Source organism: Oenanthe melanoleuca, chromosome 4 (genome assembly GCF_029582105.1).
Source record: "Oenanthe melanoleuca isolate GR-GAL-2019-014 chromosome 4, OMel1.0, whole genome shotgun sequence".
Lineage (NCBI taxonomy): Eukaryota > Metazoa > Chordata > Aves > Passeriformes > Muscicapidae > Oenanthe > Oenanthe melanoleuca.
In genome coordinates this window covers 67,769,604-67,791,875 of record NC_079337.1, presented here as the reverse complement: position 1 = coordinate 67,791,875, position 22,272 = coordinate 67,769,604, and the positions used below count along the sequence as shown (strand labels likewise).

Sequence of the window (22,272 nt, the reverse complement as noted above, 5' to 3'; positions counted from 1 at the left end):
GGGCGGAAGGGGCTTCACTCTTTGCGCATGCGCAGCACGCAAAGTGAAGCCAGGAAAAGGGCGGGGCGAGTAATGGCGGGGCCAGGCCCGGGGAGGAGGATGAGGAGGAAAAGGAGAGGGAGGAGGAAGCAACGCGACTGGGATCAGTCGGGACGAGACGAGGCCCCGGTAAGTGTTCCCGACCTGGCACGGCCCGCCGAGAGCAAGGCAGGAGGTGTTGCCATGGAAACGGGTGTTTATTCCCAGCCTTGCCCTTGATTGGGATGGGGCCTCGATCATGGTCGTGATTTCGGGATTGAGGAGAGGTGATCCTTAAAGGGGGTGGGCGAGGGGGGATCCCCGAGGGGGGATCCCCAAAACCGATGGAAGGGAGGGAATCCCATTCCTTAAAATTTCCCCTCTGGATCCGAGCCGGAAAGAGTCTGGCCCCGTCTCCTGGGATCCACACCCTCCCCGATCCCCCATGTCTGTGTCCTATCCCCGTGTCCCATTTCCGTGTCCCTTCCCTGTGTCCCCTGCCCGTGTCCCCATCCCCGATGTCCCATCACCGTGTCCCCATCCCCGTGTCCCATCCCCATGTCCCATCCCCGATGTCCCATCACCGTGTCCCATCCCGGTGGTGACATCTCCCAATCCTCTGTGGAGACATCCCGTGTCCCGCTGCTGGCTGCGGGAGTGCCCGGGTGACGGTGACGGTGACAGTGACCCAGCCCTGCCCTGCCCTGATGATTCACCGTGCCCACACACCGTCCTCCCGTGTCTCCAGTCTCTCCCTTTCTCCAGTTTCCAGCTCCTTTCCCCATCCCAGTTATCCTTCCCCATCCCACTGGCTGAACTGAAGAATCCAAGACCCGGGATTTGGTGTCGGGTGGAGCTTTCATTATCCCATCAGGATTCATCCCCTCCTTTCTTGCTGAATTCCAGGGACACCGCCCAGGCGTCCCCTGCCCCGGTTAAACCCGGGATAATTCCCGCAGCCGAGGATCCCGTCCCGGAGCCGCGGGTGAGGTTTGGGATGTCCCGGAGGAGTTTCCGGGGGCTGAGCCGCGGTTCCGGTGCCGGTTCATCCCTGGATCGCGGCGGGATTCCCGCCGGGAGCAGAGTGAAACCGAAACCTGAACCGGCACCGGGCGGTTTAGGGGGAGCGACCCCAAAATGAGGTTGGGCTGTGACGGGTGGCAATGCCTCGTCCTGTCTCTGAGTGTCCCATACCCCCAGCGGTGGCTGTCCCTGACTGTCCCTGTCCCAGGTCAATGCCCCAGCAGGTAATCCCTGACTGTCCTGTCCCCATCCCTGTCCCCAGACAATGGCCTGGTGGCTGTCCCTGACTGTTCCTGTCCCCATTCAGGGATGCCCCAGCTGCAGGCAATGCCCATGGCTGTCCCTGACTGTCCCTGTCCCCATTCAGGGATGTCCCAGTGGCAGGCAGTGCCCATGGCTGTCCCTGAGTGTCCCTGTCCCCATTCAGGGATGCCCCAGTGGCAGGCAGTGCCCATGGTGGCTGTCCCTATCCCTGTCCCAAGGATGCCCCAGCTGCAGGTGGCTGTCCCTAACTGTCCCTGTCCCAGGGATGCCCCAGTGGCAGGCAGTGCCCATGGCTGTCCCTGAGTGTCCCTGTCCCCATTCAGGGATGCCCCAGCGGCGGGCAGTGCCCATGGCTGTCCCTGAGTGTCCCTGTCCCCATTCAGGGATGCCCCAGCGGCGGGCAGTGCCTATGGCTGTCCCTGAGTGTCCCTGTCCCCATTCAGGGATGCCCCAGCTGCAGGCAATGCCCATGGCTGTCCCTGAGTGTCCCTGTTCCCATTCAGGGATGCCCCAGCGGCGGGCAGTGCCCACGCTGACCACGCTGTGCCTGCAGAACCTGGCCCAGCACATGCAAAGCCTCTGGGCCAAGGACTACAGTGACAACTACCTGGACGAGTACGAATTCCGCTTCCTCGTGGGCCCCTTCAACGACCTGGGTGAGGTTTTGGGGGCGGCTCAGGGTATGGGGTACCCCCGTGGGGGCAGCTGGGGGTGCCAGGCCTCGCTGACCCCCCCGTTTCCCCCCAGCCTGCGGGCTGGTGCAGGAGCTGCTGCAGCTGCTGGGGACGAGCCGGCGGCTGTCACGTGCAGCACTGCACCTGCTGCTGCTGCCACACCTGCGCCAGCTCAGCCTGCGGCCCTGCCCCGCGCTCGCCAACAACGCCCTGGGCCACCTCATCGTGCTGCGCTGCCAGGTGGGCACAGGGGATGGCAATGCCCACCTGCTGGGGGGTGGGAGAGCAGGATGGGGTGCCACGGTCAGTGGGAATGGGGCTGGGAGTGACATCTGTGGCGTTAGGGGTGCCCAACCTCCATGGGGCAGGGGGAATAGAGCTGGGGGTGTTCACCGTCCATAGGGCTGGGGATGCCCACCATCAATGGGGCATGGGGACTGAGGCTGGGGGTTCCACCTTCTGTGGGGTTGAAGGTGCCATGGTCTATGAGCCGAGGGATTTAGGCAGGAGGAGCAGTCAAGACATGCCCACCTTCTCTGACTCTTGAGTTGCCCACTCTCTGTGGGACAGGGGGTGAGAGTGCCATCTGTGCCCCCATGCCCACCCCACTGAGGGTTTCCCCGTGTGGCTGCAGGGCCTGAGCGTGCTGGACCTGGGGGGCTGCGGGCGGCTCTCGCCCTCCGTGCTGGTGGACCTGGCCGAGGGGCTGCCCCGCCTGAGCCGCCTGGGGCTGGCCCACACCCAGGCCAACGTCCAGGTGCTCTCGGCCGTGGGCTCCTGCTGCCGGCAGCTGCGGGAGCTCGACGTCACCGGCTGCAAGAAGGTGACAGCGCGCGCCCTGCGGCACCTGGGCTACGACCCCCTGGCACGGACCCCGAGCTGCCCCGCGCTCCGCGTCCTGCTGGCCCGGGACCTGGAGCACACCGAGGATGGGGACATGGTGGCTGCTGTGGCCTTCCTGCTGCTGGCCCTGCCGTGCCTGGAGGTGCTGGCACACGGCGCCCTGCCGGATGCGCTCCGGCTGCTCCACTCGCGGCAGCTGGACGGCACTGAGGACTCCGAGGGCTTCCCCTCGCTGAAGGAGCTGCTGCGGGGCCAGGGGGCTCCAGCAGAGGGACCCCCACTCACGCTGTCCCTGCGGCAGCTGGAGGAGGTGGAGGAGGATGTCCTGGACACTGTCCACGCCGTGTGTCCCCGGGCCGAGGAGGTCAGCGTGTGGCTGGGGGACAGTTCCGGCCCCTCCGGGCTCCGGGAGCTGCCGGGCTGGACGCGCCTGTCCCGGGTGACGCTGGGCTGCTCCGGGCGGCACGGCCGGGCGCTGGCAGAGGTGCTGCCCCTGGCACAGGGCCTGGGCACCCGCCTGCACACCCTGACCCTGCACGGCTTCAGCTGCCGGGACCCTCTCTCGCTGCCCGCCCTGCTCGCCAGCTGCCCCGGCCTGCAGAGCTTCAGCGCCGAGCTGGAGGTTCCACCAGACCCCCGCACCCACGACGAGCCCACCGAGGAACCCCCTACCCCACCACCACGCTGGGCCACCGACCTGCTGCCCCGCGGGCTGCCCCGGCTCCAGAGCTTCTCGCTGAGCCTGGCCGGGCCCGTGCCGGCCGCGCACCGGCCGGTGCTGAGCTCCACGCTGGCCTCGCTGCTGTGCGGGGCCCCGCAGCTGCAGACGCTGCGCCTGCTGGCCGTGCCCTTCCCGCTGGACTCGGTGCTGGAGCCGGCGCTGGCGGGGCCGGCGCTGCGGGAGCTGCGGGAGCTGTCGCTGGCCGACAGCCGCGTCGCCGCCGGCACCGTGTGGCTACTGCTGGGCTCCGACGGGCCCCTGCGGCGCCTGGACCTGTCCCGCTGCCCCGACATCCACCGGCGCGACTATGACAGCTTCCTGCAAGCCGTCAGGAAGCAGCGGCTCGACCTGGACATCACCTGGGAGTAGCGGCGCGTGTGGCGCCGGGGTTTTTAATAAAAGTGTCGCAGTCACATCTGGCCGGCGCCGTGTTGTGGGTGGGTACAGGGGAAGCACAGCGGCATCCGTGTCCCCCTTGCCGGTGCCGTCCCGGTGGCTCAGTCCTGCTCCGTGATCCCCGTCAGCCGCTCCGATGCCTCCCAGAGCTTCCGTGCCAGCGCGGCATCGCGGGCGGCCGCGGAGGGCAGCGCCAGCCGGGAGCTGCTGTCGAAGTATTTCCCGGTGATGCCCGCAGCTTCCTCCGAGACGGCGCAGAAGATGGTGCTGGCAGCGCCCTGCTCGGGCGACTGCGGGGGATGGCGGTGAGGACGGGTCTGTCACCGCCCCCCCGCCCCGCTGCCCCCGGGACGGGCAGGACCCGGCCCCGCTCACCTTCATGAAAGGGCGGAGGAGGCTGAAGAGCGCCCGCACGGGCCAGCTGAAGTGGCGCATGATGCTGGTGCTCACCACGCCGGGGCTCACCGCGTTGGCCGTCACCCCTGCCCGGCAGCACCGTCAGCAGGTTGGGGACCCCAAATCTCAGCTCCCAGCCTGACGTTCTGCAACTCTTGGGGGATCCCAGGGAGCCTCTAACCCGTGTCAGACCCCCCCAGCTCTGCCGGCAGCCCCTGAGACCCGGCACGGGGGATGTCCCACACGGCATGGCCGAGCCCAGCACAGCCCAGCACCCACCTGTGCCCTCCAGGCGCCGTGCCAGCTCGGCGGTGAAGAGCACGTTCATCAGCTTTGTGCTGTTGTAGGCAGCATCGTACCCGCCCGGGCGCCGCTGCCCCGTCAGGAACCCGCTGTCGGCCGTGCCCACGCTGTGCCGGAACGACGACACGTTGACCACCCGGGCGGGCGCCGAGGTCTTCAGGAGGTCTGTGCAGAGCAGGGATGAGCAGGGAAGAGTCCCCAGAGCCCCCTCAACTTCCCCAACCCCCTCACTCACCCAGGAGCAGGTTGGTGAGCAGGAACGGCCCCAGGTAGTTGGTGGTGAAGGTTTGCTCCAACCCCTCCGACGTGATGGCAAAAGGCAGCCCTGGAAAGGAGGGTGGGGAGTGCGGTGGGTATCAGGATGAGGTGCTGGGTCCCTGTTGGAGCTTCGCCTGGCACGTACCGGTGACGCCGGCGTTGTTCACCAGCACGTCCAGCCGCGGCTCCTCGCGCAGCACGGCGCCGGCGAAGGCGCGCACCGAGGCCAGCGAGCCGGTGTCCAGCAGCCTCAGCAGCACCGCTGGGTTCCCGGTGGCCGCCCGGATCTCCTCCACGGCCGCCTGGCCCCGCTCCCGGCTCCGGCACGCCAGGATGGTGCGGGCGTTCCGCCGCGCCAGGTCCATGGCCACGCACTTGCCAATGCCTGCGGAATGTGGAGCAGCTGTGAGCTGATCACAGCCAGGTGAGGGGTCCCTGGGGGTCTGTGCAGCCCCTGCCACAGCCAAAACCACCCAGCAGGGCACTGGGGTGGGAATGGAGCCCAGCAGATGTGGGGCCGCTCTGTCCCTGGGCACGTGTGGACATCCCTATCCCAGCCTGTGGGTCCCAAAATCCCCAACAGCACCAGCCCGACCACATACTTGGCAGTGGAACGCAGGTTGGAGCAGTGAGCCCATCCATGGTGTGACATGGTGGCCGTGGTGGCCAGTGGCGTGGTGGCTTTGTCTGTCAGTCATTAACAGGGCTGAGATGAAGTCCAGCCTCGGAAGGTGGGCAGGGGGCACCAGCAGCACACTGTGGGTGCCCAGGGACCGGCCACCAGCTGCTTCTGCAGCCATTTGCCCTCCCAAAGCAGCGACTGGGGTCCTGGGCTGGTGAAGGGACACCCATGTCCCGTGCATGTCACTCCGCAGCCATCACACCATCACCCACACACGTGCGCCGCCACCCCTCCCTGCTCACCGCTGTTGGCTCCGGTGACAATCACCGTCTTGCCCGTCAGGTCAGCAGGACACTTGCAGGGCTCCCAGGGGCTTCTGCGCGTGGCCCAGAGCAGCAGGGCCAGGAGCAGGAGCAGCAGGAGCCACCACGGGGGGCTCAGGGTCCCCAGCAGCTCCATGGCTGGGCGCAGGATGGGGCTGGGGACAGAGGTCACAGCAGGACCTTTGCCCAGCCGGCAGTGTGGCACGGCACGAGTCCCCGTGCTCTGTGAGCTGCTGGGAGCTGAGGAGGAACAGCAGAGTGGCTGGAGCAGGCAGGAGAGTGAGCCCGATGTCCTAATATCCTCTGTACCACCCTGTCAGTAAATTACAGTTAATTTACTTCTGTTGATAAGCTCTCAGTGCTGCAATACCACAGGGGTAACTCTGCACCAACGTGGAACTCTGCCCAGCCTGAACTGAAAACGATATTTTTTATCCCAATGTTCCTTTGAGGTGTTGAGTAACAAGGGAGGAATGGCAGCAGGGCAAAATAAATTTGGGTCACAAATAGGACTGGTGATTTTGGGGTTACTTGTCTTGTAGGGCCGCCAGAGTGGTCACTCAACAAGCACTGAATTAAGACATGACCGCAATAGTGAAACCACTCCCATGCTAATTAGGAACTGAAACCCAGGCTACTCTATCATTTTTTACTATTGAGAAACCGATACCCACGACTATGGCCTCATCTGGAAAAATAAAAAAGACCTGAAAAGCACGCCTGCTATCACATCTCATGTGATGAGCTGAAAACCACGCCAAATGCTAATTAGGCTCTTTATAAATACTCAGGGAGCGACCAGGAGACATGGAAAGCTCCCTGTGTCCCACTGGTGACAGTGTCCTCGGTGCCACCCCAGGGCTGCTCACCCGCGCTCCCCGGTTCGGTTACAGGAGGGGCGATGCCCCCCGTGCCCCCCAAGGTCCCCGTCCCGCAGAGCGGGGACACTCGGACGCTCCAGGGCTGGAGCACGTCCCTGTAGGAGCACGGACCTTCAAGAGTGGCCCAGCGGGCGGGGATAGTCGCAGAGAGGGACTCCAAGCTGCACCCGGAGCTCCCGGGAAGACAGAGAAGGCTCCGAGCAGACTCTGCCCGCCCCGTCCCGCCGGAGCAGCCTCGAGCCAGGGTCTCTCTTCTCCAGGAGAGCTCACAGGACGAAGCCACACATGTCACATCCCCCTTATTCCTCATTTGGGGACAAAGGGGCAGCGGGGACCAGCCCATGGTGGCACCATGAGTGTAACACCCGGTGCTCCCGGCCCGGCTCTGGTGGCACCACCGCGTCCCCGGCCAGGTGAGGAAAGCTCATTAAAGGGTTTTTTATTTACTTGTGGGCTTTTTTCAGCAGCGCTAGCAAAGAACCTCCAGCTCCGGGAGCGCTGCACGGCGGCAGGCCCAGTGCCAGCTCCGGCTCCGGCGGGATACGGGGTGCCGAGGGGCCCCAATTGGTCGGGGGTGCCCGCTTAGCTGGGACATCCGCCGAGAGGGGAAGATCCAGGAGCTGCCGCATTCTCAGCGGGTCTTCCAGCTGCTCGTCTCCATCGCTGAACTCTAAGATCCGGCTCTCCGGGGAGGGCAGGATGGGCTTCAGCTCCTTCTCCGCCCTCCTCACCGCCTCGTCTTCCTCCTGCTCGCCGTCGCCGTGCCCGCCGCGCCCCGCCGGCGCCGGCCCGCGCCGCTCGCTGCCGCCCCAGCGCACGGTGACACCGGGAGCCAAGCGAGCCGAGGCCAGCCAGGGGTCACACAGCTGCGGCTGGCCCCTAGGAGCCCGCCCGGCTACCGGCAGAACGTGCCGGGTGCCAGACGGGATCAGCCGGGACCGCGTGGCGACCTGCCGCACCCGCTCGGGCTCGGTGGTCACGTCTATCACCTTCACCTCGGGCAACAACCAGCGAGAGGCATCGCGGCGGGCGCTCAGCCTGAGCGCCGGGAGGATCGCGGTGCCCCGGGAGGATCTGCGCTGCTGCACCGATGCCAGGCTGATGCGGGAGGCGGGTGACGGCGGTGGCGCCGTGCCCCGGCGGGACTGCCGCGATGCCCGCGCCGCGGCTTCCGAGGGCGCGGCCCGGGGAGGAGCCGGGGTCTGGGGCCGCAGGGGCCGGGAGCGGCGGCGGTCCCTCCCGGGGGACCGGGGAGAGATGGCCGGCACGGGAATCTGGATGGAAATATCTGAGGATTCCGAAAAGGAGGACAGGCACGGCGGCGTCGGAGAGCGGACCTGCCAGGGGGACAAAAGGGACCCGGTGTGGGTGGGGGTGACCCGTGGTGTCCCGTGGCCCCGGAGAGGCTGGGGCTCAGTCCGGGGGGCAACATGCTTCCAGCTAATTAGTACAGACACCCCTATCCTCCTGCACCTTGGTTATGGGAGGTCGAGGCTACCTTCACTTTAGTAGAACTTCCTTTAGTTAGTCCTTCCCTCCCTGACGCACGCGTGCTGCCAGGACAGAAGTGGGTTTCCCATCAAATTTTTCCCAATTTTCCCCAATTTTCCCAAAATTTTTCCAATTTTGGGAAAAAATTTGGGGATTTGGGGGTTATTTTGGAGGAATTTCGAAGAGAAAATGAAGAATTTTGAGGAAATTTGGAATGGTTCTCCAAGCCTCACCCCAGATTCCCCCAAAATGACCCAAATGACCCTAAAAGGATCCAAAATTGCCCCAAACTCTCCCAAAATGGTGCTCGGGGAGGGTTGATCGGGGCACATCTCACCTCGCCTGGGACACTCAGGAAGGAAACAGCGTCGGGGACCTCGGCGGGACGCACGAGCGGAGATTCTTCAGCCTCGGATGTCACGGAGAGATCCTCGCACGAGACCTGCCCGGGGGACAGGGGGGACCCGGTGTGGGTGACACCGCGAGTCCCACGGCTCGGGCGGGTTCCGGGGCACATCTCACCTCTTCCGAAGGCGGAGGGACATCCGCGACATGGACAACACCGGGTGTGCAGGAGTCCCAGTGGCTGGTTTGGGGCTCCTCATCCTCGCTCCAGACTCCGTCCCGTTCGGGATCCGGATCCCCCGCGCGGTCAGGGTCGCCGTCATCCCGCACCAGGAATCGCCACTCGGCGACAAACAGGATGGCATCCCGCGCCCGCGACACCGTGAACGGCACCCGCTGCAGAGACAGCGCTGAGACCCCCGCCCGCAGCTCCCAGCCCCCCTCAGACCCCCCGAAATCACGGCAAGGGGGGTCTCTCACCTGCCGTATCGCGGCCGCCAGCGCGCAGGCGGTCAGCACCCGATCCACGAGATCGTCCAGGATGGGCTCGACATCCAAGGGCTCCTGTGGCTCCTCCTCCGGGGGCGGCGAGGGCTGAGTCGGGGTCCGCCCGAGGGTTTTCTTGGACTGGGCTCGGGCTGGCGTGCGTGCCTTGTCCAGTTTCGATCTGGCGCCCGCGCCGCGGGATTTTCCTTTCTGCTCCGGGACATAGACCCCCAGCAGCCCAGTGCGCCCCAGTATAGACCAGTACATCCCCACGCAGCCCAGCGTGGCCATTCAGCTCATCCCAGTATAGCCCAGTACATCCCAGCCCAACCCAGCACGGCCCCCCAGTTCATGGCAGTACATCCCAACCGGCCCCAGCAAGACCCCCAGCTCACCCCAGTACATCCCAGTATGGCCCAGTACACCCCAGCCCAACCCAGCACAGTCCTCTAGCTCATCCCAGTACATCCCAGTACAGCCCAGTATAGTCCAGTATATCCCAGTCCAACCCAGCCTGGCCCCCCAATTCATGGCAGTACATCCCAACCGGCCCCAGCAAGGCCCCCCAGCTCACCCCAATACACCCCAGTATACCCCAGTACCTTCCACATCCCCCAGCTCCTCCCAGCCAACACCAGCCCCCTCTGCCCCGCTTTGCCTCCTCCCAGTCCCGCCCAGTTCTTCCAGTCCCACCTCGGCCATCCCGCCCCTTTGGCGTCTCGGGCTCCACGGCAACGTGACGTAATCACTGAGCGCTTCGCGTCCTTACGTCATCACGCCGCGACCGGTCTCCATGGCGGCGAGCAGCGGGTGAGCGGGGAGGGGGAAAGGGGAAACTGGGGGCACTGAGGGGAAACTGGGGCACTGAGGGGGAACGGGGGACACTGAGGGGGAACGGGGGGCACTGAGGGGGAACGGGGGGCACTGAGGGGGAACGGGGGGCACTGAGGGGGAACTGGGGGGCACTGAGGGGGAACGGGGGGCACTGGGGGAAACTGGGGGCAATGAGGGGGAACGGGGGGCACTGAGGGGGAACTGGGGGGCACTGAGGGGGAAAAGGGGGGCACTGAGGGGGAACTGGGGCAATGAGGGGGAACGGGGGGCACTGAGGGGGAACTGGGGGCACTGAGGGGGAAAAGGGGGGCACTGAGGGGGAACTGGGGGCAATGAGGGGGAACAGGGGGGCACTGAGGGGGAACTGGGGGCACTGAGGGGGAAAAGGGGGGCACTGAGGGGTAACGGGCAGGGGTGGGTGAGGGCGGGGGCCTGGGAGGTGGGGTTGGGGTGGGGTCGCTGGCAGAGAGCCTTGGGCCGGGGGTTGTGGGGGGCTCTGGGAGGGAGAGGGGTGGATCTGCCCCCGCTCCCCTGAATCTGCCCCCAGCCCCCTGGAGCTCTCCGGACCCCCTTGGAGCTGCTCCCGGCTCCCTGGACCCACATCAGCCCCTCCGGATCCATCCCTGGCCCCTCTTGAATCTGCCCCCATTCCCTCTCTGCACCCATCCCACCCCCTTGGATCCGCTCCAGCCCCCCCAGAATCTGCCCCAACCCCCTGGATCTGCCCCCACTCTCTCTCCGGAGCCACCCCAGCCCCCTGCTGGCTGTGCCCTCCCGTCCCCCAGGCGGTACCGGCGGGAGCGGAGCCTGGCTCTGCGGAACAGCAGCTCCGCCCTGTACAACAACCTGGCCGTGCTGTGCCCTCCCGCCCGGCCCCCCGCCTTCGGAGCCGTGCACGGCACCATCCTCAGCCTGCTGGGCAGCGAGGGGCCCCCCCGGCAGCTGCAGGCTCGGGGAGGGGGCTCGGCCCTCAGCACCCCCCTGCTCACACAGGTGGAAAGCACAGGAAAAGCCTTGGCTGGGTGCGGGACACTGAAATGGGGCAGGAGGACTCCAGGAGTGACAGATTGTGGGGAGGGGGAAGGAGCCTTTGAGGGGTCTGTGGGACTCTGGGGGGTTCCCCAAAGACAGCAGGGAGCCACCTTTGGGGACATCAAACACATCTGGAGTGGGGGGACTTGCCCCACAGGAGAGAGATTAAGAGGTCCTGGCCCAGGAGGAGCAGTCTGGGGGGCTCCGGGGGAGATTTGGGGGGCTTCTATTCCAGGAGGAGGGGTTTGGGGGGACTCCAGGAGATTTGGGGGGCTTTTATTCCAGGAGGAGGGGTTTGGGGGGGCTCCAGGAAATTTGGGTGCTCCTGTTCTAGCAGGAGGGGTTTTGGGGGGACTCCAGGAGAAGGATTTGGGAGGCTCCAGGAGGGGATTTTGGGGGGCTCCAGGAGAAGAACCAGGAGGTGGGGTTGGAGGGAGGTTTTGGGGGTCCTGCCCCAGAAGGGGACAGTGGGGTCCTGCTGTGCCCCCCACTCCCACCTCCCTCTGTCCCTCCCAGGCCGCGTGGTGCGAGCTCCCGGCGCGGGTGCTGCTGGTGCTCACATCCCAGCGCGGGGTCCAGGTGAGGCCTGGGGGCATTGAGGGCTCCTGGGGGTCCCCCTGTCACCCCCAGAGTGTCCCAGCCTGTCCCTCCATGCCAGATGTACGAGTCTGATGGCTCCACCATGGTGTTCTGGCACGCACTGGACATCCCAGAGCACCCAGCAGGTGAATGAATCTCTCAGAGAGCCCCAAATTCCACAGCACTGCCCAGGCCACCAGTGTCCCTGTCCCCAAGTGCCACATCCACAGGGCTGGTAAATTCCCCCAGGGATGGGGACTCTACCCCTGCCAGGGTGGAAATTCCAGCTGTTTCCAGGAAGGAATTTTTCCAGTATCCAACCTAAACCTTCCCTGGCCCAGCTTGGGTGTTGGAGTCAGTGAGTGGGAGTGGAGCCTAAGAGCTCCAGAGTAGGTGCCTTAGAGCACTGGAAATCAGAGAACCTCACACCTGGGGCTGTTCCCTCTCAATCTGTCCCTTGTTCCCCCTCCTGTCAGGGAGGTGTGCAGAGACACAAGATCCCCCCTGATCCCCCTTTTCTCCAACTGAGCCCCTTTCCAGCTCCCTCAGCCCCTCCTAGGGCTATAGACTCTTCCCCAGCTCCCTTCCCTGGACACCACCACCTCAATATCTTGTTGTGACAGGCCCAAACCTGTGCCAGGATTGGGGTGTGACCCCAGTTCCTGTCACAGAGATCAGTCCCTGCCCATGAGTGACACAAAGTTCCCTTGCAGCACATTCCGTGTTCGCCCGAGGCATCGCCGCGGCCGGCGGCCGCTTCATCTGCGTGGGTGAGCCCAGGGTGTGAGGAGGGTGGTGGCCCTTGGGTGGCCCAGCCCTGCTGACCTCCTGACCCCACAGGAACATCCTTTGGGGCCGTGCTGGTGTTTGACATCCCCCCAAAAGGGACCAACGTGACGCTGAACGAGGTCCTGGAGCAGCACCGGGATCCCATCACCGACATTGCAGCTGAGCAGGGCCAGGCCCCGGTATGGGGAAGGGTTTGTTCCCAAAATCCCACCCCAATGTCTCCTTCTCCACTGGGAAGCCATTCCCTCTGTCCTGTCACTCCACCCTTTGTCCCAAGTTCCTCTCATCTTTCCTGGAACCTCCTTAGGCACTGGGAGCTCACAGAGCAGGTCCCTGCACACTCACCAGCTATTTCCTCCCACTCAGCACTTTCCCTGATGAGTCACTGAACTTTCCTTGCACCGGGATCCCCAAGGAATTCATCCCCCAGAACCCATTCCCGAGCTGCTGTGTCAGCGTGGGGACACAGAGCTGTTGTGTCACCTCCCACTGCCGCCCGTCCCCTCACACACCCCCCTGGACTTTGCTCCATGACTGCTGAGAGTTCCCAGGGCTGCCCTGGGACATTCCCAGGGCTGGGAGGAGCCAGGAATCCTCACGGAGGGAGGGAGGGGTGCACTGACTCTTCCTCGAAATCCACCCTCGGCGTGGCAGCGTGGGCAAAGACGGACGAGTTCCGACGGAGCCGCCCGTGGGCGCTCCCACCCTGCTCCAGCCGGGTTCCTTAGCATTGCAGGCGCTGTTTGAGCTTGTCCTGGTGCCCGTGGGGCAGTGCTGGTGCCATCCCAGAGCTGGGGACAGTGCTCCTGAGTCATCTCTCCCCACAGGATGGGGCTGGAGACCTGGTGACAGCCGATGACTCGGGAACCCTCTGCCTCTGGAGCACCGGGGAGGAGTTCACCCTGCTCGGGCAGATCCCGGGATCTGGGTGAGCCCCCCGGGGATCCTGCAGGGTGTTGGTCATGAGGGAGGGACACCCTAGAGGTGGTGACACGTGGCCCTGTGTGCAGCTGCACCTGCTCCTCGGTGAGGCTGTGGAACGGGATCGTGGCTGCAGGCTATGGGGACGGGCAGATCCGGCTGTGGGAAGCGGGGTCGGGGCGGATCTGTGCCCAGGTGAGCGCCCACGCCCGCTGGATCTACGCGCTGGACCTGGCACCTCTCACCGGCAAGGTACAGAGGGGACAGGGGGTCCTGCCTGTGTCACACCTGGAGTCACACCTGGCATCACACCCAGCATCCCACCCCGGCATCCTGCCCAATATCCCAACCTGCATCCCACGCAGAGATCCTGCCTAATATCCCACCCTGCATCCCACCCTGACATCCTGCCCAATATCCCAACCTGCATCCCACGCAGAGATCCTGCCCAATATCCCACCCTGCATCCCACCCCGGCATCCTGCCCAATATCCCAACCTGCATCCCACCCCAGCATCCTGCCCAATATTCCAACCTGCATCCCATGCAGAGATCCTGCCCAATATCCCAACCTGCATCCCACCCCGGCATCCTGCCCAATATCCCAACCTGCATCCCACCCTGACATCCTGCCCAATATCCCACCCTGCATCCCACCCTGACATCCTGCCCAATATTCCAACCTGCATCCCACGCAGAGATCCTGCCCAATATCCCACCCTGCATCCCACCCTGACATCCTGCCCAATATCCCAACCTGCATCCCACCCCAGCATCCTGCCCAATATCCCAACCTGCATCCCACCCTGACATCCTGCCCAATATACCACCCTGCATCCCACCTGCCATTCCAACCTGAAATCCCAGCCTGGCATCCCAGCCCAGTGTCCCATCCTGCCCCATGGCACTGCCACCTCCGTGGTGTCCCCACTGTCCCTCTGCTCCCCTCGCAGCTGCTGTCGGGAGCAGAGGATTCCTTTGTCCACGTCTGGAAGCTCAGCAAGAACCCGGACACTGATGACATCGAGGTGAGTCCAGGCCTGGGACATGAGGACTGGGGACCTGGGCAGGGATGGAGCTGTGGCTGCCATGGAAGGCTTGGAATTGCCTCTGGATCCGCTCCCACCACAGATCCAGCACTGCCACGCCGAGTGCGTGACGGACACGCAGGTTTGTGGCGCCCGGTTCTGTGACCCCGGTGGGGACACCTTCGCTGTCACCGGCTACGACCTGAGTGAGATCCTCTGCTACGGCCTCGCCTGAGCCGGGAATGCCGGGAACACCAGGAATACCGGGAATGCCGGGGCACTCCAGTGAGCACAGACCCCGCTCCAGCTCCGTGGGGATGTGTGGGGGGATTCCAGCCAGGATCCCCTCCTGCCCAAAGCCCTCCTGAGATCTGGGAGCTGCTCCGGGCTCCAGCTCCACCAGCCCGAGGGGATCCCCAGGATCCTCCCACCGGCTCCGGGATCCTCCCGTCGGCTCCCACCCTTCCCGGAGGGCGGCGTGGCTGGGAACAGACCCGGCTCAGACGGGAGGATCCCGGGAAACCTGTGCTACCTGCTGCTCCAGCCCGGACAGCCCCAGCCCAGCCCAGCGTCCCAGGGTGCAGCACCCGCCGGCCACGGCTGCTGGGGAGGGAAGAAAAGAGGGGAGGGAGGCCAGAGGAACGTGGGGGACCCCGCATCCCAACCCCCACAGGATCCCAAATCCCCAGGGGATGCTGCAGACCCATGGCCGCTGGCCAGAGGTTTGAGGCCCCAGCTGTGCTCTGGGGCAGGAAACAGCTGCAGCAGGACCCCAGGGACCTCCCCAGGTCCCCTCCAGCCCCCCTGACTGTCCCTGACCACCCCCATGGGAGCTGAGGTGACCCCAGGCTCTGCTCCCAGGGCCCTGTGAGGCTGGGAGGGGAGAATGGGGGGCCCAGCCTGGGAGAGGAACCCCCCAGCCCCTCCTGCCATTGCCAGGGATCTGCCTCATCCATAAACGACCCCCCACCCTGTATGTCCCACTCGTGTCCCCCCAGTGTGTGGGTTCTGTTCCCCACCCCCATGTGCTCTGTACCCCCCACAATAAATTCACCCCAATGAAGCCCCCCGTGTCTCTCCTTCCTGGGGAAAAAGGGCTGGCGTGTTGGGGGGCACAGCAGAGTCAGGCTCCGTTACAAAAAGCTTTATTAAAGGTTAAAACAGCTGCTGCTGAGGTGGGAGGGGAGCCCCGCTCCGGGCCGCGGGGGGGCCGCTGTGCTCCTGGGTTAAAAAAGTGTAAAAACGGTTGTGCAGTTCAGCCCGGGGTCGGGACTGTGCCCCCTGCCCTCACTCCGGGGTGGGGACACAGCCCGGGGACAGTGACAGTGCCACACCCCCGGGACAGGGACAATGATCCCCCCCGGGACACAGCCCGGGGCCGGGGGGCCCGTCCAAGGCACAGAGATGAGCCGGGGGCTCTCGCAGCCACACAAGCACCCAGGGACCCCTCCCCACGCCCACCCCCCACCCACCCCACCCTGCTCACAGCTTGGCCCCCCCGCCACCCCACTGTGGGGGGGGGGGAGAAGAAAATACAGCACCAAAGAGCCCTACGGGGGTGGGGACCCCCCAGAAAAGAAAGGGGGAGCGGCAGAGCCCCCGCTCCCTGCACACCCCCAGCCCCAAATACTGCTCGGTCAGAGGTAGCACCAGCGTTGGCCGGGGCGGGGGGCCCTGCCGGGGGGAGGGGGCTCAGCACGGCCCCCCCACACCGGGAAAAGGCACGGTGGGACCTGGGGGGGCTGTGACCCGGCAGAGCCTGTAAACAGCCCGGGTGGGGGGTAAACAAGCCCTTGGAGGGCCCCCACCCCGGCCAAGCCCCCTGGCTCAATGTTGGGGGGGTCCCAGGGCTGAGAGGCACAGCCCAGGTTGGGGGTCCCAGGGGTCCAACCCCTCTGTTAAGTATGGGATCCCTGGACCGAGGATGGGGGTCCTGAGCCCCTCAGCCCAGCACAGGGACCCCCAGCCCTGTATGGAAGCCCTGGGCCCAAGCCCCCCACTCACCACAGGGACCTTCAGCCCAGCCCACCCCCCAGCCCTTTATAAAAGCCCCAGGCCCAAACCCCTCACTCCACACAGGGACCCCCAGCCCAGCTGAGCCCCCCAGTCAAGTGTGAGGGTCCCAGGCCTGTGACCCCTGCTCAGCAGAGAGACCCCCCAACCCAGCCAAGCCCTCCCATCCCAAGCCTCCCACTCACCACAGGGACCCCCAGCCCAGCTGAGCCCCCCAGCCCTGCGTGGGGATCCCTGGGCCGAACCCTCTGCTCAGCACAGGGGCTCCCAGCCCTCCCAATTCCCCCAGCCCCACTCGGGGGTCCCCTCCCCGAGCCCCCCGCGCTCAGGACACGGAGGGGGAGGGCCGCCAGAAGCACCACTTGCTGCGGGGGTGCTGCTTGCGCTGCAGCTGCTCCTCGCGCTCCCGCTCCTTCTTGGAGCGCAGGTACAGATCCTCCTCCTTCAGGTACCACACCGGGGGCCAGCGGTGCCGCTCGAAGTGCGCCTGGTTCTCTGCGGGGACACCCCGGGCTTCAGGGCACGGCGGGGACCCCTCCCCGTGTCCTCCCCACCCCGCGCCCCCCGCCCCGCGCCCACCCCGTACCTGGGGACATGAACTTCATCTCGCGGGGGAAGCGGCGGCACACGCGGTTGTAGTTGGTGCAGATGTAGTGCAGGCACCACGCCGCCAGCTGCCGGGCGTTGTGGAACTGGTGGGGGGAAAGGAGGAGATTTTGGGGGGTCACCCCATCACTTGGAAGTCCCCCCGGGGGTCTCCGTGCCCTCCAGCCCCCCATACCTGCGTCATCTCCAGGTAGATGATGACCTGCTCGTCGATCTCCACGCGCTGCATGAAGGCTCGGAGCAGCTCGTCCACGGCGTATTGCTCTGGGAGAGGGGGGAAAATGGGGGGACGCGGGGGGGGGGGTCACACACCGGGGACGTGTCCCCCGGGGCCAGCCGGGCCCCCCCGCGCTTACATAAGGACAGCAAATGACACACGGGGACAATCGATCTGTCCCCGCGGCACCAGCAGGGTATTGGCAGGTGACGTCAGGGGACACGGGGGGTGCGGGGGGACACCGGGGGGGTGCGGCGGGTGGGGAGAGGGGGGGTCTCACCGGTGAGCGCCTGCAGCCGCGGCAGGCACAGCCGGTCCGTGAGGATGAGCAGCTCCATGGCGTCCAGGTCGGGCGTGGGGGTGAAGACCCCCGTGTAGAGGAAATCGAGGACGGCGCGGAGGCAGGCGCAGTTGGTGCCAGGCAGGGACACCTGTGGGATTTGAGAGGTTTGGGGGGAGCTCAGAGCCACCCCCAAAGGAAAGTGGGACCCTCCTGGCAGTGCCTGAGCTGGCACAGCACCCTCAGCACTGGAATAACCCCCACAACCCAGCACAGCCCTCCCAACCCAGCACTTTCTCCTCTGCAAAAGAGAAGTAGGAGACACAAGTCTTTGGGACAGGGGGTCTGAGCAGCCCCTGACCCCAACCACAGATGGCCACCCTGCCCACAGAGCCACAGGCCCCCTGCTGGCCCCCACCTCGTCGGCGTAGCTCTCACGGAAGCCCCCCCGGAACATGGCCCTCATCCAGTCACAGCCAGCGATGAGCAGCGGTTTGTGCGCCGGCACCACCCCGTCATCCACACGGAACACCACGTCTGGGGACAGGGGACAGCTCAGGGGGGACAGCCACCCCTCAGATATCCCTTGTCCTCCTCAGCCCAGGGGCAGCCACCCCTCAGACACTGCAGACCAGGGATAGCCAACCCTTGACCACCACTGTCATGGAGACAAGAATCCCTTGGACACCCCTTCCATGGGGACAGCCACCCCTCAGACACCACTGCCTTGGGGACAAGCACCCCTTGGCCACCAGAGCCCAGAACTGTCACTCCACCCCAGCAGCACCTCCATGACTGACTGGGACAGGCTCCCATGACCCCAGACTCCAAACACCTCAGTGGTGCGAGGGGCTCAAGGGTGACCATAGTGACCACACCAGCACCACGAGAAGGGGACACCATCTGGAGAGGACAGTGGTGACCCTCCTGTCCCCACAGCCCCTCATACCTGCAAAGACACCCTTGGCCAGGCACTCCTTGACGCGGTTGGCGCGGCGCACGTGGAAGGCCTTGGTGATCTCCTGGTTCATGAAGCTCTCCTGGTTGAGCTCGTTGGCCACCATCATGCGCAGGTCAAACACCTCCAGCAGCTCGGCCACGGCGCCCACCTGCCGCAGGTCGCCGTGGGGCCGCTCCAGCTTCCCCGTGTACAAATACTCCAGCACGGCACGCAGCGGCTCCGGCCGCACGCCCCCGTCCATGGCCACCACCGCCATCCGCCGCTCCCGCCCCGCCACCGGGTCGGCCACCGGCTCCCAGCGCAGGCTCAGGAAGCCGCGGCCCCACGATGACAGGTCACGGTCCCCTTCACCGAGGGTCTCAGGCGGCCCCTCCAGCGTGAAGAGGTCGTAGAAGCGGGAGCAGGCGGTGGCCAGGTAGACGCGGTGGGCGAAGACGCGGTGGCCGCCCTGCAGCTGGAAGACGACGTCGGCGCAGAGCGGGGCTTGGAACAGCGCGGCCGGGCCCCCCCCCAGGCCGGGGGGGGCGTCGGGCACCTGGATGAGGGGTGGAGGGGGCTTGGGGGGCAGGAAGGGCTCCTGCAGCAGCGGGCGCTGCATCTTGCGCAGGTGCGACTTCCAGAACTGCAGGTGGCGGCGGGACACGAGCGCGGCGCGGATGGCGTTGTCAAACACGTCCTTGACCCCGAACTGGGCCACCACGCTGGTCTCGTAGTACGGCACCCCCAGCTCCTGGGCCACCTCGTGCCCCCGCTCCGGTGGCAGGATGTCCGAGGGCTTGATGGGCCTGGGGGGGCATGGAGAGGACAGGGGGCTGAGGAGGGTGTCCAGGGCAGCCCCTGCTCATTCATGTTGGGAGGTCTCATCCCCATCCCAGGGGGGCCTGGAGAGGAGGCCCCAACCCAGGAGTGCTGAGCAGGGCAGAGCTTCTACCCCCCAAGTGCTGTCAGAAGACCCTGACCCACGGGGGGACCCCATCCTGTGGGGTCAGGGGGACATAAGGCAACACACCCTAACCTGGTGGTGGCAAAACTGGGGAGCAGAGGGAGGAGTCCCCATTTTAATGGGACTGATGTGGCCCTGGTGATGACACACTGGGGTGTCCCTGTCCCCGTGCGGCTGGGAGGTGACACTTTGGGGGCTCACTTGGCCAGCGGCCGGCGCGCGCGGTTGACGGCGTCCAGGTCGGCGTAGCGCAGGTCCAGCTGGCAGCCCACCAGCACGATGGGGGTGCGGGGGCAGAAGTGCTTGATCTCGGGGTACCACATGGTCTTCACGTGCCGCAGCGAGTTGGGGTTCGCCAGCGAGAAGCAGAGAACCACCACGTCCGACCTGGGGGGAGGAGCAGGAGCGGGAGGGCAGCGCTGCCCCGGTGCCACCCTCCTGTCACTCGGCGTCCCCAAACACGCCCTGCTCAGGCGGCACCCGAGTCCCAGCCCCGCCTCAGGACACCAATCACTGCCTGGGACCCCCAAGAGCCTCAGGACCCCCCAAGAGCCCCACAGCCATGAGAATCCCACAGATCCCCGGAAGCCACACGATCCTGCTTGATCCCCATGACAGGGGCAGCCACAGGGGCAGGGGACAGCAGGGACCCGAGGGGACCTGGCTTCGGGTCGCCACTTTTGGCCAAGCTCGTGTCGGCACCGTGGTGGTTCCAACCCCTGAGCACCCACGGCGGGTGGCTGGGTGGGTTCCAGCCCCCAGACCACGCCTGCTGTCCCCAGTTCTGCCCCCGCGCCCACCGTGCCAGCCCAGCCCTGGCTCAGGGGTACATCGTGCCAGGGGACACGGTGGGGATGCCAGGGGACACGGGGGAGTGCCAGTAGCCCCAAGTTCCCGGAGCAGCCGCGTGGCCTCGGGCCCGGGTTGTTTTTAGTCTGTGCCGGGACGGGACGTGACCGGGAGGCGCCGCTGGAGCCGGGCCCGTGTCCCAGACCAAGATAGCCGCCACCGGCCCCCCCGGGGCCCCCGGCCAGCCCCGAGGCCACCGCGGACCATGGGGACCCGGCCCCCCCAGAGCCCCCTTGGTCCGGGGGGCTCCCCACCCGCGGGGCCCCGCCGTGCCGCGGGGAGATTAGCGGTGCCGCGGGGCTGGCGCGGGGCGGCGGCGATAAGAGCCCGGACGTGCCGGCGGCCACGGGGACCGGCTGTTTACAACCGGGGGGCCACGGGAGGTCTGGGGGGGCCCCTCCTGCGGCCAGGCCAGCGCCCCCGGGAAGGGTTCCCGCACAACAGCCCCGCTGGAGCCGCCCCCCCACCCCCAGCTCCGGAGGGGCCGTGAGCAGCCGGGTCCCTGCTCGGGGCGGGGGCTTCGGGGGGCACAGTGTGGGGGTCAGGGTGACCCCAAAGCTGTCCTCCGAGGAGGATGGGGGCAATCTTGCCCCTCCCAGAGGATTTGGGGTGCCAGAGCTGCTCCCTGGGCGCTGGCAGGAGCTCCTTTGGCTCTGAGCATCCCGGGATGGGCAGGGCTTGCGGTCGGGGTGCCGGTGGCAGGAGTTGGGGTGCCGGTGGGGGTCTCGGGGGTGCCGGTGGCGGGGGTCAGGGTGGTGCTGGTAGGGGGCGGGGTTCCGGCGGCGGCTCGCGGTCCCACCTGCCATAGGCGAAGCGCCGATCCTTGTGATGGTCCCCGAAGGTATCCCAGAGGCGCAGGGAGACGCTGACCTCGTCCACCACATCCCGGGAGCGCTCCAGCACCTGTCGGCACCGGGAACGGCACCATCACCGACCGCCCTGCCTGGAACCACCAGCACCCCCCCGCTGTGCCCCCGCTACCCCCTCCCGGTTCTCCCCTCGCTGTCGCTTGTGGCACCGGGTGCCCCCGGGTGCTCGGTACCCCCTGTTGCTCCCCCCCCGCCCCGGTGCCCCTCAGTGCCCGGCGATGCCCGGTGCCCGGTGTTCCCCGGTAACGCCCATCCCGCTCGCTGTCCGGCCGTGCCCAGCGATGTCCCTCGCCCCTCACCTCCTGGCAGACACGGTACTGGTCGATGGCCCACACGGTGGGCACGTGTGTGGCCAGCAGCCGGTACTGGCTCAGCGTGGCGTTGCAGGCGCGGGCGCAGATCAGCCGCGTCTTGCCCACGGCGTTGTCACCCACCACGACGCACTTGATGGTCTCGACATTGGGGCGCTCGTAATCCACGTCGGGGTCCATGGGGGCGCGGGGGGCCCCGAGCAGCGGAGCGGCCCCGCTCAGCGCCCCCCCCCGCCCGCTCCCGGCCCGTTACCGGCCCCCGCCCCGCCCGCGGCGCGACCAATCAGCGCTCGCGGCTCCGCCCCGCCCCGCCCCGCCCCGCCAATCCCGAGCGGCGCCGCCCGCCGAGCCCCGCCCCCCGCGGCCCCGCCCCGCGCGCGGACAAAGGAGCGCCGCCAGGGGGCGCTGCTCCGCCACGTGACGGCACCGCCCCCTCGGGGCCCCGCCCACCCCCTCGCAAGGCCACGCCCAGAGGGCGGGGACACGGGGGTACGCCCCCGCGTGAGGCCACGCCCACATGCTGTCGCGACAGCGGCGACACCAGCAATACCTGTGACAGCGGCGATACCAGCGACACTTGTGACACCAGCGAGACATGTGACACCGGCAACACATGTGACACCTGTGACACCTGTGGCACCGGCGACACCAGCGACACCGGCGGCATCTGTGACAGCAGAGACAGCACCGGCATCAGTGGCACCAGTTACACCAGTGACAGTAGTGGCACCACGTGACACCAATAACCCCAGTGGCACCAGTAAAACCAGTGACGCCGGTTACACTGGCAAAACCAGTGACAGCAGTGACAGCAGTGACAGCAGCGACAGCTGTGACAGCTGTGACAGCAAGGACAGCAGTGACACCAGTAAAACCAGTGACACCAGTGCTACTAGCAAAACCAGTAAAACCAGTGACAGCAGGAAGAGTGACACCGTAAAAGTAACGCCGGTGACACCAGCAACACCAGTGAAACCAGTGACGCCAGCAGTGCCA

General features: G+C 66.3%; 5 protein-coding genes across 6 annotated transcripts; 2 read left to right on the top strand and 3 right to left on the bottom strand.

Annotated features, from left to right (window-relative positions):
* Nucleotides 1–5: 5 nt before the first annotated feature.
* LOC130252102 (uncharacterized) lies at nt 6–3,954 on the top strand. 2 transcript variants are annotated; one of them, XM_056489308.1, is made up of 5 exons: nt 6–168; nt 925–1,003; nt 1,809–1,961; nt 2,053–2,219; nt 2,614–3,954. In XM_056489308.1, exons 3-5 carry the CDS (start codon nt 1,811–1,813, stop codon nt 3,910–3,912), a joined length of 1,617 nt encoding a protein of 538 aa, XP_056345283.1. In that variant the 5' UTR covers nt 6–168; nt 925–1,003; nt 1,809–1,810; the 3' UTR covers nt 3,913–3,954. The 2 variants fall into 2 exon arrangements, with proteins under 2 accessions (XP_056345283.1, XP_056345284.1); XM_056489309.1 differs by lacking the exon at nt 6–168 and having other exon boundaries at nt 593–1,003.
* Nucleotides 3,904–6,143, bottom strand: LOC130252103 (retinol dehydrogenase 13-like). The gene is made up of 6 exons (XM_056489310.1): nt 5,821–6,143; nt 5,042–5,281; nt 4,874–4,963; nt 4,615–4,803; nt 4,315–4,421; nt 3,904–4,229 (listed from the first exon to the last, which is right to left on the bottom strand). Exons 1-6 carry the CDS (start codon nt 5,975–5,977, stop codon nt 4,041–4,043), a joined length of 972 nt encoding a protein of 323 aa, XP_056345285.1. The 5' UTR covers nt 5,978–6,143; the 3' UTR covers nt 3,904–4,040.
* A 1,001-nt stretch (nt 6,144–7,144) lies between these two features.
* On the bottom strand, nt 7,145–9,826 carry C4H2orf81 (chromosome 4 C2orf81 homolog). The gene is made up of 5 exons (XM_056489305.1): nt 9,738–9,826; nt 9,039–9,254; nt 8,736–8,954; nt 8,551–8,655; nt 7,145–8,059 (listed from the first exon to the last, which is right to left on the bottom strand). Exons 1-5 carry the CDS (start codon nt 9,744–9,746, stop codon nt 7,166–7,168), a joined length of 1,443 nt encoding a protein of 480 aa, XP_056345280.1. The 5' UTR covers nt 9,747–9,826; the 3' UTR covers nt 7,145–7,165.
* Nucleotides 9,755–15,293, top strand: WDR54 (WD repeat domain 54). The gene is made up of 10 exons (XM_056489306.1): nt 9,755–9,854; nt 10,664–10,871; nt 11,427–11,489; nt 11,569–11,635; nt 12,203–12,259; nt 12,330–12,457; nt 13,106–13,206; nt 13,289–13,451; nt 14,153–14,227; nt 14,331–15,293. The coding sequence occupies exons 1-10, from the start codon at nt 9,838–9,840 to the stop codon at nt 14,460–14,462; spliced, it is 1,011 nt and encodes a 336-aa protein (XP_056345281.1). The 5' UTR covers nt 9,755–9,837; the 3' UTR covers nt 14,463–15,293.
* A 63-nt stretch (nt 15,294–15,356) lies between these two features.
* On the bottom strand, nt 15,357–21,519 carry LOC130252099 (rho-related BTB domain-containing protein 2-like). The gene is made up of 9 exons (XM_056489304.1): nt 21,265–21,519; nt 20,896–20,999; nt 19,449–19,634; nt 18,293–19,089; nt 17,762–17,880; nt 17,344–17,494; nt 17,022–17,110; nt 16,827–16,932; nt 15,357–16,735 (listed from the first exon to the last, which is right to left on the bottom strand). Exons 1-9 carry the CDS (start codon nt 21,454–21,456, stop codon nt 16,566–16,568), a joined length of 1,914 nt encoding a protein of 637 aa, XP_056345279.1. The 5' UTR covers nt 21,457–21,519; the 3' UTR covers nt 15,357–16,565.
* Between the last annotated feature and the right edge of the window lie 753 nt (nt 21,520–22,272).

What these genes read in the sequence shown, in the direction of transcription:
- LOC130252102 (XM_056489308.1), top strand. Translation starts at nt 1,811, where the DNA reads ATGCCCCAGCGGCGGGCAGTGCCCACGCTGACCACGCTGTGCCTGCAG. An exon ending in GGGCCCCTTCAACGACCTGG is followed by an intron (nt 1,962 to 2,052) that starts GTGAGGTTTTGG and finishes GTTTCCCCCCAG; the next exon opens with CCTGCGGGCTGGTGCAGGAG. An exon ending in TCATCGTGCTGCGCTGCCAG is followed by an intron (nt 2,220 to 2,613) that starts GTGGGCACAGGG and finishes GTGTGGCTGCAG; the next exon opens with GGCCTGAGCGTGCTGGACCT.
- LOC130252103 (XM_056489310.1), bottom strand. Translation starts at nt 5,977, where the DNA reads ATGGAGCTGCTGGGGACCCTGAGCCCCCCGTGGTGGCTCCTGCTGCTC. An exon ending in ACGGCGCCTGGAGGGCACAG is followed by an intron (nt 4,422 to 4,614) that starts GTGGGTGCTGGG and finishes GCTGCCGGGCAG; the next exon opens with GGGTGACGGCCAACGCGGTG. An exon ending in TCCTCCGCCCTTTCATGAAG is followed by an intron (nt 4,230 to 4,314) that starts GTGAGCGGGGCC and finishes CATCCCCCGCAG; the next exon opens with TCGCCCGAGCAGGGCGCTGC.
- C4H2orf81 (XM_056489305.1), bottom strand. An exon ending in TGGCGGCCGCGATACGGCAG is followed by an intron (nt 8,955 to 9,038) that starts GTGAGAGACCCC and finishes CTGTCTCTGCAG; the next exon opens with CGGGTGCCGTTCACGGTGTC. An exon ending in TCCCTCCGCCTTCGGAAGAG is followed by an intron (nt 8,656 to 8,735) that starts GTGAGATGTGCC and finishes TCCCCCGGGCAG; the next exon opens with GTCTCGTGCGAGGATCTCTC.
- WDR54 (XM_056489306.1), top strand. An exon ending in CATCCCAGCGCGGGGTCCAG is followed by an intron (nt 11,490 to 11,568) that starts GTGAGGCCTGGG and finishes CCTCCATGCCAG; the next exon opens with ATGTACGAGTCTGATGGCTC. An exon ending in CGGCCGCTTCATCTGCGTGG is followed by an intron (nt 12,260 to 12,329) that starts GTGAGCCCAGGG and finishes CTGACCCCACAG; the next exon opens with GAACATCCTTTGGGGCCGTG.
- LOC130252099 (XM_056489304.1), bottom strand. Translation starts at nt 21,456, where the DNA reads ATGGACCCCGACGTGGATTACGAGCGCCCCAATGTCGAGACCATCAAG. An exon ending in GCGCGCCGGCCGCTGGCCAA is followed by an intron (nt 19,090 to 19,448) that starts GTGAGCCCCCAA and finishes ATGCCCCCCCAG; the next exon opens with GCCCATCAAGCCCTCGGACA. An exon ending in GCGGCTGCAGGCGCTCACCG is followed by an intron (nt 17,111 to 17,343) that starts GTGAGACCCCCC and finishes CCCCTCTCCCAG; the next exon opens with AGCAATACGCCGTGGACGAG.